General features: G+C 52.8%; 1 protein-coding gene across 22 annotated transcripts in view; it reads left to right on the plus strand.

Moving 5' to 3' along the window:
* Nucleotides 1–13581, plus strand: part of RAP1GAP (RAP1 GTPase activating protein) — a 61957-nt gene that overhangs the window by 13194 nt on the left and 35182 nt on the right. For 3 of the 22 annotated variants that reach the window (XM_074377241.1, XM_045518453.2, XM_074377244.1), the window contains exons 1-2: nucleotides 614–781; nucleotides 2868–2903. The exons of 1 other annotated variant lie outside the window; for it this stretch is intronic. In XM_074377241.1, the coding sequence (XP_074233342.1) occupies nucleotides 738–781; nucleotides 2868–2903 (80 nt within the window). In that variant the 5' untranslated portion in view covers nucleotides 614–737. Of the gene's footprint in view, nucleotides 1–593; nucleotides 782–2867; nucleotides 2904–13581 lie in introns of those variants that run through there. 18 more of the 22 variants (XR_012511416.1, XM_074377242.1, XR_012511410.1 and 15 more) reach the window with 14 other exon arrangements.

The raw sequence follows: 13581 nt of genomic DNA on the forward strand, positions 1-13581 counted from the left end.
GCAGGGAATGAGAGTGGGCAGTAGAAGGGCTATTGGGCATTCTGTTCCTTCCTTCACTCATTCAGGAGCAGAGTTCCTGACTCACAGTGCAGCACTCTGGTAGCTGGCATTTATTGAGCATTTACTGTGTGCCAGGCTCGGGTTGAGCACGCTACAAATATGAACTTATTCCATCATCACAAGGGCCCTGGTAGATTAGTTCTATTTTACAGATGAGAAATTCGAGGTACAGTGCAGACCATTGTGACCCTGGGTTCCAAATTCTTGAGCCGGCCCGCTATGAGCTCCCCATCGTGATGGGGGAGGGGGCAGATTCGCCGACAGAGCCCAATGGCTCTAGGGGGGATGGAAGAGAGAGTTGCCTCCAGAAGGTCTGCAACCGGGTACGCCCTGGTCTGGGAGTGAAGGGTTGGCCTCGTCCTAACCGCTTCCCCCTCCGCCCCCACCGCCGAGGCCCCGCCCGCCCCTCCCGCCTCCCCGCCCCGAGGTCCAGGCTCGGAAAGTCCAGCGAAACCCCCGCCTCCGGCCCGAGGGCGGCGCGAACAAGCGGCCTTTTCTGCGCGCGGCTGCCCCCGGCAGCTGGCCCGCAGCCCGCGGGGGCGCGGACAATCCCTGGGCTTGTGGCCGGGGGCGGGGCGGCCTGGGTTGCCAAGGTGACCCGGGCGCGGGGAAGGCGGCTCCGGCTCGGCGCGGGCCGGGCGGGCGGCGGCGGCGGCGGCGGCTGCGGCGGCGGCACCATGAGCGGCCGGAAGCGCAGTTTCACCTTCGGGGCCTACGGAGGGTAGGTGCACCGGGTGGGGGCGCCCTTGCGCGGGGGTGAGGGGGCGCGTGCATAGGGGTGCGCGCGCCCGCCGGTGTCTGCCTTGGGTTTGGGGAATTGTGTAGTTGTGAATTTGTGCTTGTGTGTGAGCTGTTTGATGTCAGTGCATAGCTTGTACGGTCAGTCTGTGTGTGTGTGTTCCTGTGTGCTCCGACTGCGTGCACATGTGCACGTGTGGGAACGTGAGTGCCCGTGGGCATTTCTGTGTTTGTGTCTAAGTGCGTGACAGTATTTATGTGACTGTATGTGGACAGGCAGCCTGGGCCTGTGTATGTGCACTCCTGGGTGCGCATATAGGTAGTGGGGGTGGGAGGAGGCAGGTCTCGGGGAGGCCCTGCAGGAGCCCGGGACTTGGCCCCTGAAGCTGCTCTGGCCCTGCATTGAGGTTTTGGAAGAAGGGAACCTAGAAGCCATTAGCAGACACCCGCCAACCCCTACGCCTGGGCACCTGGGCTGTCCTTAGCTAGAGCTGCCTGGCTCTCAGGAACACCCTCCTCCCAGGGCTGCTGGCTGCCTTGGCTTGGAGACCTGTGGAGGGGAGTAGTCAGAGTGGTGGCTGGCCCAACTTGGGGTCACTTTCCCTCCTGACTCTAAGTGCCCACCTCAGAGCGGTGCAGAGTTGGGCTGGGAGAATCCTTGCCTTAGGAAGCGCAGAGATTTGGTAAATTGTAAGGAAGGGCCAGAACCCCTTTCCTGGCTGGCCGAGTAGTTAGTTGCATAATCTTCACCAGGCCCTGACTCCCTGCGGTCAGAGGGACACACAGGACCCACCTTTTGGGTGCAGAGCATTTGGGGCTCATGCATGTAATGGTGCAGGACATGTCTGTGAGCTGTAGGAATTGTATCCAAGGTGTGTCACCTCTCTGGACACTCAACCTCCAAGGGGACCCTGGCAGAGGGGCTGGGTGGGGTGTGAGACAAGAGGGCTGCCCTCCCTGCCTAGGGCCCTGCCAGCCATCAGGCCATGGGCCTGGGTTTAGCCCTGAGACTCCTGGTCCCCTGACACCGAGAGGTAGCACGGGGAGTGGGGCTGCGTTCTGTTGTGTGACCTTGGGCAAGTCCTGGCCTCTCTGGCCTCACTTTCCCTATGTGCAGAGTCCACATTAGCTGATCCCTGGGAGACCCCAGCCATGTTTCTTCAGAAGATCCCCCTCTTAGCTGGCAGAGTCTGGTTTGGAGCCCCTTTCCCATTCTCTTCTGGCCTCTGGCAAGGAGGTAGGAGTTGTTTGTTGTCCCAACAGCTGAGCCCCTCAGCCCCCAGCTGAGCAGGAGGATGGAGCCAGCTCTACCCCAAGGTGCCCTCAGAGGGCAATGAGCAGAACCTCGGGGAAGGGGCACAGACTGTTTACTCTTCCTGAGGCCGGACCTGGAGGGATTTGGGAGAGACAATATCTGGGAGTAGTCCCTGAACTCTGGAGGCTTGAGGTCTTTCTTTGGCTCTGCTTTGAGGGGCCGGGTGTGGGGGTAGGGGGTGGGCAGGGCAGGACGGGAAGATCCTCATGGGTCTTCTGCTCCCAGATTCCCAGGCATTTGCCCCCCGTGTGGATGTGAGTGAGCTCCAGCTCCAGGATCGAGGCAGGCCACTGGGGGAGTGGGGAGGGTGGTCTTCTTGTCCATCTTTATAAACACCCACACTCTTCAGTTCTGCCTGGAAACACTCTAAATTGGCCCCAGCCACACCCCTACCTTGTTGCTCTGACCCCAAACTGCTGTAGTCACTGTCCCACTCCACCTGTTACAGAATCTCCCATGCTGACTCCCACCCCTGTTGCCACCCCATAGCATGGTCCTGGGCCCCTGCTTCCCTACCCCCTTATCCCCAATGCTGCCTCTCTTCCTTATTCCTTCACTCCATGCCTTCACATGTCCCTAATCTGACATTAGGACCCCTTCAGCCTACGGGGAATGATGACTGCATCAGGCACCAGTACCTCCTCCAGGCGCCTCTGGGAAGGTGGTGGTGAGTTGGGGTTGGCTTGATGTGCTGGCCAAAGCCTGATAAGAAGGGGCTGCCCCCTCACCTGCTGGCCCTCTTGCTGTGTTTCAGGGTGGACAAGTCCTTCACCCCTCGCCGAAGTGTGTGGTGAGTACTGAGGGTCCTTGGGAGGGGCTGGGCTGCTTGGCTGAACTTTGGGGACATTCCCAAATCACTATCATCCCCTATAATGCCAGACCAGACCCCACCAAGCCTCCATCCATCCTCTGCAGGTGACAGGGTGGGCAGAACCTCTTACTAGCTCTGCTGCCCCACATGGTCTCCCCCACAATTCTTTCTGGAGCTCTGCCTTGAAGGCAGGCAAACTAGGTTAAATCTTAGCTCTGCCACTGCCTGTGTGATCTTCAGCTATTCATGTACCTCTCTGAACCTCAATATTCTCATCTGTGAAATGGGGATTAAAATGCCTATTTAACAGAGCATAAAGCTGTAAAAAAAAAAAAATCGAAACAGGGCCTGTCATATGTAGGCCCTTCCTGAAATTGTTTCCTTCCTTTTCTCTTTTCTATTCCTTCCAGTACTGGTTAATTAAACTTCATAGCACATTGTTTAAAAAAAAACCTCATCTCATGGTGGCTCCTGGCTGCACTAGGGATGCCTTTAGCCTTTTTGCTGTCCCCCAAGCCCTCCATTCCCACTCCATACAGAACCTCAGAACCCCCTCCTCCAGCCCATTTCCTGTGTCTGAGGCTGCCTCTCTCTGGAGGAGGGAGCATCCACAGCTTCCCCAGCACTGTAAGCAGTGGGTGGAGGTGTAGCCTCACCTCGGGATTCACCGCACCCGGATGCCCCAGCAGGCGGGTGCCTCCCGGCTTCTCTGGAACCAGCAGTACTTGGGCTGGCTGCTCCTGCTGCCACTTCAACTCCAGCAGGAGAGCCTGCAATGGCTCTGGCTCCTACTTCCTGCCCCTGCTGAGGGCTTCACGGGGTCCCCAGGTCCTGCAGCGCCCCCCAGCTGCTAGATGACTCCTGTCTGGCACCATTGCCCTACCTGCTGCCAGAGCCCCACTTGGAAGCCACACTGGGGCAGGAGGCACACAGGGTGTCCAGGGGCTGAGCTCCAGGGCCTGCCCTTTTATTTTCCTTCGATGCTCTCTGTGCAACCTGGGACCAGCTACTCTCCCTCTCTGGGTTGTATCTCCTGCTGCTGTGCCTCTACCATGTGCAAAGTCAGTTTGAGTGTCTTCTATGTGCAAGGCCATAATCTAAGCCCAGAGCAGGGTTAGGGTGAGAAGTAATACAGATGGAGGTGAGGAAGACACTTTTTCCATCAAGGAGTTAAATAGTAATAACCCAACAATTGCTATTTGTCCAGCACCTGCTGTGCACCAGGTACTGTTAGGTGCTTGAACCATATCACCTCACACAATCTTTCCCATGTCCCTGAGTTAGCTCTAATTAACAGATGAGAGCAGTGATGCACAGAAGGGGGAAGTGACTTACTCAAGTTCACACAGTTAGTGGCAGAGCTGGGGTTTGAATCTTGATCTTCCAGGCTCTGTCTGTGCAGAACCCAGACTCTCAGTCACTTTGTCCCAGGGCCTCCAGGCCACAGGGCAGGTCTCAGTGAGAGATGCTGTTGAGCGAAATCTTGAAGATGGAGAGGTGATCCAGAAAGTTCACTCTAGGGAACACTCTAGGGAGTCCTGAATGAAGAGTCAGAGATGAGGGTCTAAGATTGACAGTAACAAACTACTGTGTGACTTTGGGCAACTCCCTTCCCATCTCAGGCCTCAGTCGACACACTTACAAAGTAGGGTTCTGAAATGGCAAGAACTTGCCTATTACCCACAATGCCTTGCCCCATGGCCGCTTGTACCGGAGCTGCTGTCCATGGTGCTAGCCCCTGGGCCCTCCGTTACGCCCCAGCCTGTGCCTGGCATACAGTTATTGCTCTAAATGGAGGTCACTCTAGCTATTAATTATGATTTCCTGGCATTGAAGGCCTGTCTCCAGCCTGGGACTCACTTCTCCCATGCCCTGCATTTCTGATCGATGAGAATGTGGCCCTGTGAGCACCACCTCCAGGCTTTTGCTCACATTGTCCCTCCTCTTGACCCACACTCTCCTCCCATCTCCACGAGCCTTCACCACACTTCCAGCCCATTTTTATCACCACTTGTTGAGTGTTTCTTTCCTGATCCCCATACCCTGTTTTTCTCTCCTTAGAACTAGTCCTTCTGCTTATCATTCTTGTAGAACACACATTAATGCTCATTCTTGAGGTAGTGGAAAGAGCATGGCTTTCAGAGTCTGACACATGTGGATTTGAATCTGCCTCTACCACATACTAGAGATGTGACCCTGGGCAGGTCACTCTCTCTCTTGGAGCCCCACTTGATAATCTTTGATGAATTGGATCTTTCAGTGAGTTAACTTCAGGTGAGTTGAACATATACACATAACACTGAGGTGCGAGACAGGCTCTGAGGGCCTTGAAAGCAGGAGTTGCTTGAATTACTTTTGACTTAGGGCCACTTTTCAGCGTGAGTCCCATAAAAGCTGGACTATACTCTTCTCATCTCTCTGTCCTCCACACAGTCTTGTACAGCTACCCAAACCCAGTAAATGCTTAATGAATGTTTGTGGGATTGAACTGAATGTGTGTAGAGAGTGGAACAGGTGAAACTTTGTGAAGTAGGCTGGGAGGGCTTCCTGAAGCGGGTGTGGGTTTTCCCCACCTATTTTTAAAAAAGGATTAATAGTAGAGGCTTGAATTAAGGGAGCAGTGAGGCCTCGTAGAAGCCAGACGTGATCATGGCTGGTTTCCCCATCCCTTGCCCTTCATCAGCAGGTTATCTGTGTGGAGGAACACAGAATAAGTGTGCAAATGTCAGAGGAATGAGGCTCAGTGGGAGGATCAGGAGCCAGTGGGATACTGGATAACTCTGGTTCTGCAGCCTTAATGGGGGCTGGACATTTAAGGTCGGGGGAGGAAGGAGATGGAGCAGTGTCAGGGTGAGGAAATGGCTAGCTGGAGCTGGAAGTACCCTGGAAAGAGGAGAGTCAACTTTGATCTTAAAGCTGGGACCCTGGGAGGAGGAGGCAGGACCTGGCAAGGATTAAGTGCCAGTGGTGTGCTGGGCATTTTACTATGGTGGTCTCATTAAGTCATGATGACAATCCTGAAAGTTTGCCTTAATGTCCCTACTTTTAGAGGCCAAAACCAAGACTGAGAACATTGAAGGCTCTGGCCCAGAGTCACACAGCTGGCAAGAGCTGGATTTGAATCCAGCTTTTTCTTCTGCCAAGGAAGGGACCTTGGCCAGAGTTGAGGAAGCCACAGGAATGAGAAAAATCCTGGCTGTGGGGTAAGGAATGAGGGGGACAGTGAGATGATCCTGAATACTTCCAAAACAGAGGTCACTGCGCAGCCCCAGGCCTCCCAGCAGGAGGGCCCATCTGGTCACTGAGCTATTTCCCCATGACGCAATGGGACAAGTTGCTCGCGTATATGAAGCATTTCCTGGGTCTCAGGCCTTGGGCTGAGCACTTCATCTGAATTATTTCATTCTATCCTCACACCAGCTTTACTAAGTAGAGATTATTACGACCCATCTCCCATTTTACAGATCAAGAATCTGAGGCTCAGAGAGGGGACATGGCTGGCCCAGGGGCACACAGTGAGTGGTGAACCAAGACTGGCAGCACCATGAGCCTGAGCCTGTACATTTAGCCTTAGCTCTCCTGGATGCTGCCTGTGCTGAGTGGGGGGCTCCAGTGGGCAGCCCCTGTCCTCAGGTGGCTCCTTTCTGTAATCATTTAGCCGGAGGCCCTGGGGGCCTGTGTGCTGCTGTGGGAAGCACAAGGCTGGCCTCATTAGTGGCTCTGAAATGCCAGGCGGGCACAACCTACTGGGTCTCCTCATCTATTATGCATCTGGTGGGCAGGCTCCTAGTGGGCAGCTGGCAGAGCACAGGATGGGGGAGCTAGCTGCTGCTTCCTGAGCCCACACCTGCCACCATACCTCTGGGCAGGGATCCCCCAAAGTGAATGCCAGGGCAGCTCCTGCCTCATTCCCCTGGTCCAGCCTAGGTGAGGTTGTTCCCCAGGGGACAGGGGCATGGATGCTGGTCCCTAGTTCATCAGCCTGCCTGTCCCAGCAGCTACTTCTGAGAGAGGCTGGGACTTTGATTGAGCTGATGGTCATCTGGGACTAGGGTGGGCAGAGGCGGGCTGAAATAGTCTTAAAGGCACAGGCTCCTGGCTGCATAGAACCTCAGAGTGATGGAGTCACGGTCATTTATTCATCACTGATTTAGCCACAGGTAACTACTGAGGACCTACTATATGCCAGACACAGATCTAGGGATTGCGAAGTCAGTGGAAAATTAGACAGGCTATCCCTATCTTCAGAGAGCTTGATTTGGTCAGTTCCGTACCTCTTTGAGCCTCAATTTACTCAATGTATAAAATAAGGAGTAGGGGAGACAGTCTATAAATAGACAAAAAACAAACTATGATGGTTGTGTTGAATTTTAAAACAAGAGTACATGCTGACAAGAGCTGATCCTTAGCTGGAGCTTACCTGGCGTGCTGGGCTGTGCTCCAAAGCCCTTTCCATATTACTGATGGATTTAATCAGTAATTTAACAACTCCATGAGGCAGGTACTGTTATTATCCCCAGTTTAGGGCTGAGGAAACTGAGGCATGGAGGGACCAAGTAACCTGTTCAGGGTCTCTTGGCAAGGCTGATATTTGAACCCAAGCAGCTGGGCTCCAGTTTGCACATCACCCTGTACCGTGAAGCTGCAGGAGGAGGGAAGAAGTCATGGAGGACTCCCATGGAGGACTTTTTGAGGAGGGGAGGCATCTGAACCAAAAGAGAAGAATGAGAAGAGCTACTTGAGAAAACAGCAGATGCAAAGGCCCTGAGGCAGAAATGAGTTTGCTGTGTCCCCAGAATAAGGAGGAAGCTGGTATGGCTGGAGGGATGTGGGAGAGGGAGGTCAGGGGTGGGTTAGGGGAGGGGGGAGGGTCTAGACTGAGAGTCTTGCAGGCAGTGCAGGAGTTGGGATACAACAGCAGTGACTGACATGCAGAACCACTGAGTCTCAGACTCCTAGCTTTGTAAAATCTTAGAATCAGAGAACTTGTGTCTCCTAGAATCTTTGGAGATGGAAGAGATATTTGAGGCACCCTCGTATGGCCTCCCACTTAATAAGGAACCCTCCTTTGATTCACAAGCCCTTTGAATATTGGAAGAAGACTTTGGGGGCCTCCTGAGGAAAATGTACCTTTATTTTCAGTGGCTTCACAGACCTGTTGAAGCCCACCATCCCTGGTTGAGACCATCATGACCTCTTGGCAACTCCTTGACTAGCCCTTCCTTACTCACTCCTAGTGATAGGAGGCTCACTACCCTTGAAGCAGCCCATTCCACTGCTGGGAAGCTCAAATGGATGTCAGAATTCTTCCTTACTTAAAATCAGCTGCCTGAGTCTAGATACACCCTCTGTGTCTCCAACCCCAGGCAGTGGCCCTTCAGTGAGATAAGGATGGGGATTGTATATCCCCAGGACCACTCTTTCTGGTCTAAACAGTCACTCTTCCTAGCCCTCCCTCCTTTTTATTGTCTGTTTGACTCAGCTTGTGCAGGCCTTGAAGCCCCCTTAGTTGTCCCTCCTTGTCTTCCTATGAGGCCAGACAATGCCTATTTCTAGGGAAGGCCACTGTCTGGGCAGAGAGCACTCCTAGGAGAGACTCCAGACCAGAGAGACCCCCTCTTCCAGGAAAGAGCCTCTCTAACTTAAAGAGATAAGAGAAAATCTCCTCCAGATGGGTTTTGATCCTGCGACTGCCGTTTTCCTGTGTCATCTTGGAAAGTGAGTTCCCATCTTTGGGCGGTTTCGCCATGCCCCCTTCAGCAGAGTCAAGAGGCAGAGTGGTCCTTGACGGCTCTTGCAGCTCAAGGTTCCCAGTCTGGTTGGCCCTGCTTGCCTCTAGGCTTAGATCCCTTTGTTTGGGTGGTGCATGGAAAGATGTGGGTTCTATTTTTCAGGCAGATCTGAGTTCAGCTACCAACTTCAACTTTTTTTATTTGCTGTGTGGCCTTGCCTGAGCTACTTTGCCTCTCTGAACCTCCAACTATTCATTACAATGTGAACCAGACTGCTTACCCCATGGGGGACTTAGAACGAAATAAGTTCACTCTGTGCAGTCAGTGGATGTTTTCCCTTTCTCTGAGCATTTGCATTTTGAGAGAAAAGACTCATTAAACCAAAGAGAGACTCATTAAAATTTTAGTGCTAGAATTTTAGACACTGTGGAGGTGGCTTATTTGAGGCAAAGTGATTAAGGAGGGGACATTTCCAATATCCCCAAATCCCCATAAAAGCTTTCCTCTGCTCAGGGTCTCTCCCAAGACAGTCATTCATTCATTTAGCAAATTAATTCAACACATATTTAATGTGGGAATGCCCTCTAAGGGCCAACCAAACCCCATGCTGGACACTGGGGACATGGTGATGGAGATGATAGACAAGGCCACTTCCCTTGTGGAGTTCCAGGGCAGAGGGAGAATTAAGAAAGAGACAGTTCTAATGGGGGTGATATGTGTTGATGGGGGCAGATGTGGGGAGTTCTGAGAGGTCAAAGAAGGATTCCTCCTCCACACCTGGGAATCAGGGAAGGTTTCCTGGAGGAGGTGAACCAGAAACTGAAACCCGAAGAACAAGTTGAAGTGAACCAAGTGGCAGTGTGTCTGTGTGTGTGTGGTGGGGGAAGGAGGGTCAGTGCCAACAGAATGTTCCGAGAAGAGAAGGTGGAAGGTCAGCAACGTGGAGGAGAAAAACATTTGGTGGCACATGCTAGGCACAGGATGGAACTAGATCTGGCAGCAGAAGGTGGGAGAGGCAGCCACTGGCTCATGTCCTTACCAACATCTTTAGGACTTCCTATGGGTGCTTCAGAGAGTCTGAACCCCCAGTGGTCTTTGCCATGTAGTCCTTACAAGCTAGGCCCTGCAGTTGGGGCAGAATCACTCAGGGTGTGGACTCTGCCGTCTGAATTTCACTGCCTGCTGGGAGGTGAGACCTGCCCACATGTGAGCATGCTCCCAGCCATGGGCACTGACCTTGACACTGACCCTGAGAATGCTGACTTTGCAGCCAGCCGGGCCTGCGCTGAGTCTTGGCCGGGTGACCTTGGGCAGTGCCTCCCTGGCTGAGCCGTGGTTTCTTTCCTTGTGCAGCAGGGTTATTAGTTGTCCCCACCTCAGGGTGAATGAGAGGAGTGAGGAGGTGCTTTTAAAGGGCCAGGGTGGGGAGGGTATTGCTCAGTGGTAGAGTGTATGCCTAGCATGCACAAGATCCTGGGTTCAATCCCTAGTACCTCCACTAAAAATAAATAAATAAACCTAATTAAGCCACCAAATTTTTTTTAATAAAATAAATTTAAAAAATAAAGGGCCAGCCCAGCCCAACAGTGCAACTCTTTCAGATCACCCAGTAACCTGGAGAAACAGCACTCTTATTCTCCGAGGCTCATTTTCCTATCTATAAAGTGGGAAGATTAGTTACAAAACACCCTGACGTGCTGGGGTTCTAGTGTAGTCAGATGGTTCCTAATCTTGATGTGGTCTGACTATTTGCTGTGTGACCTTGGGGTAGAAACTTAACCTCTCTGAACCTCAATTTCCACACCTATAACGAGAGACAATATTCACCTCACAGGAGTCTTTCAAGTCTTCTGTTAGCTGTTTGTCATTCAACAAATACTTATCATGTCCCTACCACGTGTGAAGTAACATGTAAGAACTGAGACTACAGCAGTTAGCCTGATGGACATGGTGTCTGGCCTCATGCAGTTACTCTCCAGTGTAGGAGACAGATGTAAAACAAGCTAACAGACAAATAAGGTGATTTCAGACAGGAAATGAGTAGTAAGTGATGGGGAGGGTGGGAAGGGTATCAGAGAGGGCCTCTCAAGGCCTGAATGGGAAGGAACTGGCTGTGGGAAGGGTGATCCAGGCAGAGGGCTGAGTACCTGTAAAGCTCTTGAAGTGGGAACAAGCTTCTTTCCCCATTCCAAGTCTGGAACATTCCAGACCAACTCCTGGTAGCAGGTGGAAGGCGGCTGAGCAGGCAGCGGGTTTGGAGGCCTGTCTTCTCTCAGATTAAGAACTGCTGCCCAGGAGGCAGGCCTGGGGGAGGGAGTGGGCTTTGAGGGCAGGCATGCAGGACCAGGCTTGAGTTGGACCTCGGGCGAGATAGGATGCAGGTAGCAAGGGTGGAGCCCTCTGCAGGGCACAGGCAGGGGTCAGCCTGGTGACCACCTGGCTGAGCCCCCTTCACAGAAGTATTCTGCAGTCTGGTACAGAGACCCTGGGCCTGACTATTTTAGGGGGAGTTTAGGGGAGAGGGTCAAGGGAACTTAGGCCTGCTTTCTCTCTCACCCCAGGCAACCTGGGCCTGAGCACCAGCCACAGAATGCCCAGCCTTTCCCAGATGTGGCCCAGCCATGGGCCAGAGGTTCTTTGGGATGCCACCTATGTACACGCACAATTTCCCTGCTCACGTTCACAGACTTGACTCTTGTCCACGCAGCTTTGTCATGCACGTAGAGTTATAGAATAGATTCTCACTCGTGCAGCAGATCGTAAGTGGGCATCAGCTGTGTGCCAGGCCCCAAACTGATCTGGTCCTTGCCCGAGGCAGCTCCATTTCTAGTGGGAGAGACTGATAGTGATCTAATAATCACACCATGACAAGTGCAAACCAAACTGACAGACCCATGACAGCCTAGGACAGGCTTCTGGGAAAGCTTGTCAGGTTGAGGGGCAGCCTGACCCAGTCTGTGGAGGGGGCTCCAGAAAGACTGGGTAAGAGTGTAGCACGTGAGGTGTGATGGGGGAGGATGGGGGAGGGTGTAACGGGAGAGGGTACAGTGTGTGCAAGGGCCTGGAGGTGGGACAGACACTCAGGGTCTCATGGGCCACGTGAGGCAGTCTAGTCTCCCTCCTGCATGCGGTGGGAAGCCACTGGGGGCTTTTAGGCAGGTGGATGACGTGATAGACATAAACATGCTCGCACACAAGCCCACGCACACCCCAGACACGAGCGCTTTCTCTCCCACCCACGTTTCACGTTCCTGCCAGGCCTCCCACCTACATCCTCATCCAGAGCACACACCCTCTCGCACCACCAGGCAGCGCTGCAGAGAACCCCATGCTGGCTCCCAGCAAAAGTGTCAGACAGTCACCCCACCTGCTTGCTGATTTTGTGGGGCAAGGCCCTCTGATCCAGCCAGGATCAACCTTTGCACACTCTACATTTGCACATGCCCCAACCCACCCAACACGTGCAAGATCATAAACTTCCCTGCACGTGGCTGGTGGCTTCTAGCTTAGGGAGTACTTTCACATGCGTTATCTCATTGAATTCTCCCAGCAACGCTGCAGGGAGGAATTACCAACACCATTTTACAGCTGAGGAAACCGAGGCTCAGAGAGGTGAAACGACTCGCCTCAGGCCACACAGCTAGAGCTTGACCTCATCAGGATTTGAACTCTAGTCCGTCTGACTTCTAGCTGGGTACCCTGGCCACCCAGACTCAGGAGCACTCAGCTATGAACCTCTCCGCTCCAGGCTTTCACTGAAAAGATGGCAAGTGACCTTCAACGCCACATTCTTCCAGAAACATGTTGATCAACTTGGAAAGTTATTTTGAGCCCCAGTGTGTGCCCACCCGCCTGGTGACCCTGAGGCCCTGAGCGGGTGGTTCCAGGGGTGGAGCTGGGTACCTGCCAGCCTGCTAGTCTGGGGCAGCTCAGGCAGGGACCTGAAGGCAAGAGCAGAGCCTTCATTTGCATTTGCAGATGAGGTGGACAGGCTTGTCCCCCGCACAGGCTCACCCTCTCTGGCCTGGCTCCCAGGACCTGACAGCTGAGGTCCCAGGGTACAGCCTCGTGCCCAGCAGCCTGGACTGCTTCTCTCCCACCTGTTTCCCTCCCTGTCCCTCAGAGCAGGGTGCCTAGAGTGGGGGGAAGAGCGTAGGCTTCAGAGGCAGCCAAAAAAACAAGGGTCAGCCCATCTCTGTCCCTCCTGGCTGGGGGACCTTGACCATGGTTTTTAACCTCCCTTGGTGTCAGCTTCTTGGAACAAGGAGTTAAGAGAATCTCCTTAGGATGATTGAGGAAGGTGAGGGAGTCAGGTACTCAGAGAGCTGACTCGTCCGGCTCCGTTTTTTTATTCTTTCACTATTTTTTTTCTGATTACAAAAATAAGAAGTGCTCATTGTAAAAATCCAAACAATGCAGAGAAATGTATCCTGTAGAAGGCAGAAGTTCCTAGTGAGCCTGTTTCCCAGAGATAACCCATACGAACTTTTACACATAATTTAAAATTTTTACAAGTGAGATTTTTGTGGTACGATTTGCCTTTTTCACTTAACTGTATGCCTCAAATCGCCATTCCCGTCAGGGCTGGGACCTCCCTTGTTGTCACTGCATGGTGCCCTATGGTTTGCGTGTGCCTTGATGTATTTAACCAGCTTCCAGATTTCAGCTATGGCAAACCCCGCTAGAGTGTATGTCCTCTGTTCATATATTTTTGTGCTTTTTAAAAGTATTTCTGGAGGATAAATGCCTAGAAATGGAATTACTGGGCCAAAGAGTACCCCCATTTTCACTTTGAATAGGAGGGGCAAAAAACCGACAGAGAAGTAACAGCAATCCATGTGCCCCTAGGAGACCCAGGAAGGTCTGTTTCCTCAAAATAATAGGAACTTATCCACCGCCTCTGCCCTCAACCACAGGTACCCTAG

This window comes from Camelus bactrianus, chromosome 13 (assembly GCF_048773025.1).
Source record: "Camelus bactrianus isolate YW-2024 breed Bactrian camel chromosome 13, ASM4877302v1, whole genome shotgun sequence".
Classification (NCBI taxonomy): Eukaryota; Metazoa; Chordata; class Mammalia; order Artiodactyla; family Camelidae; genus Camelus; species Camelus bactrianus.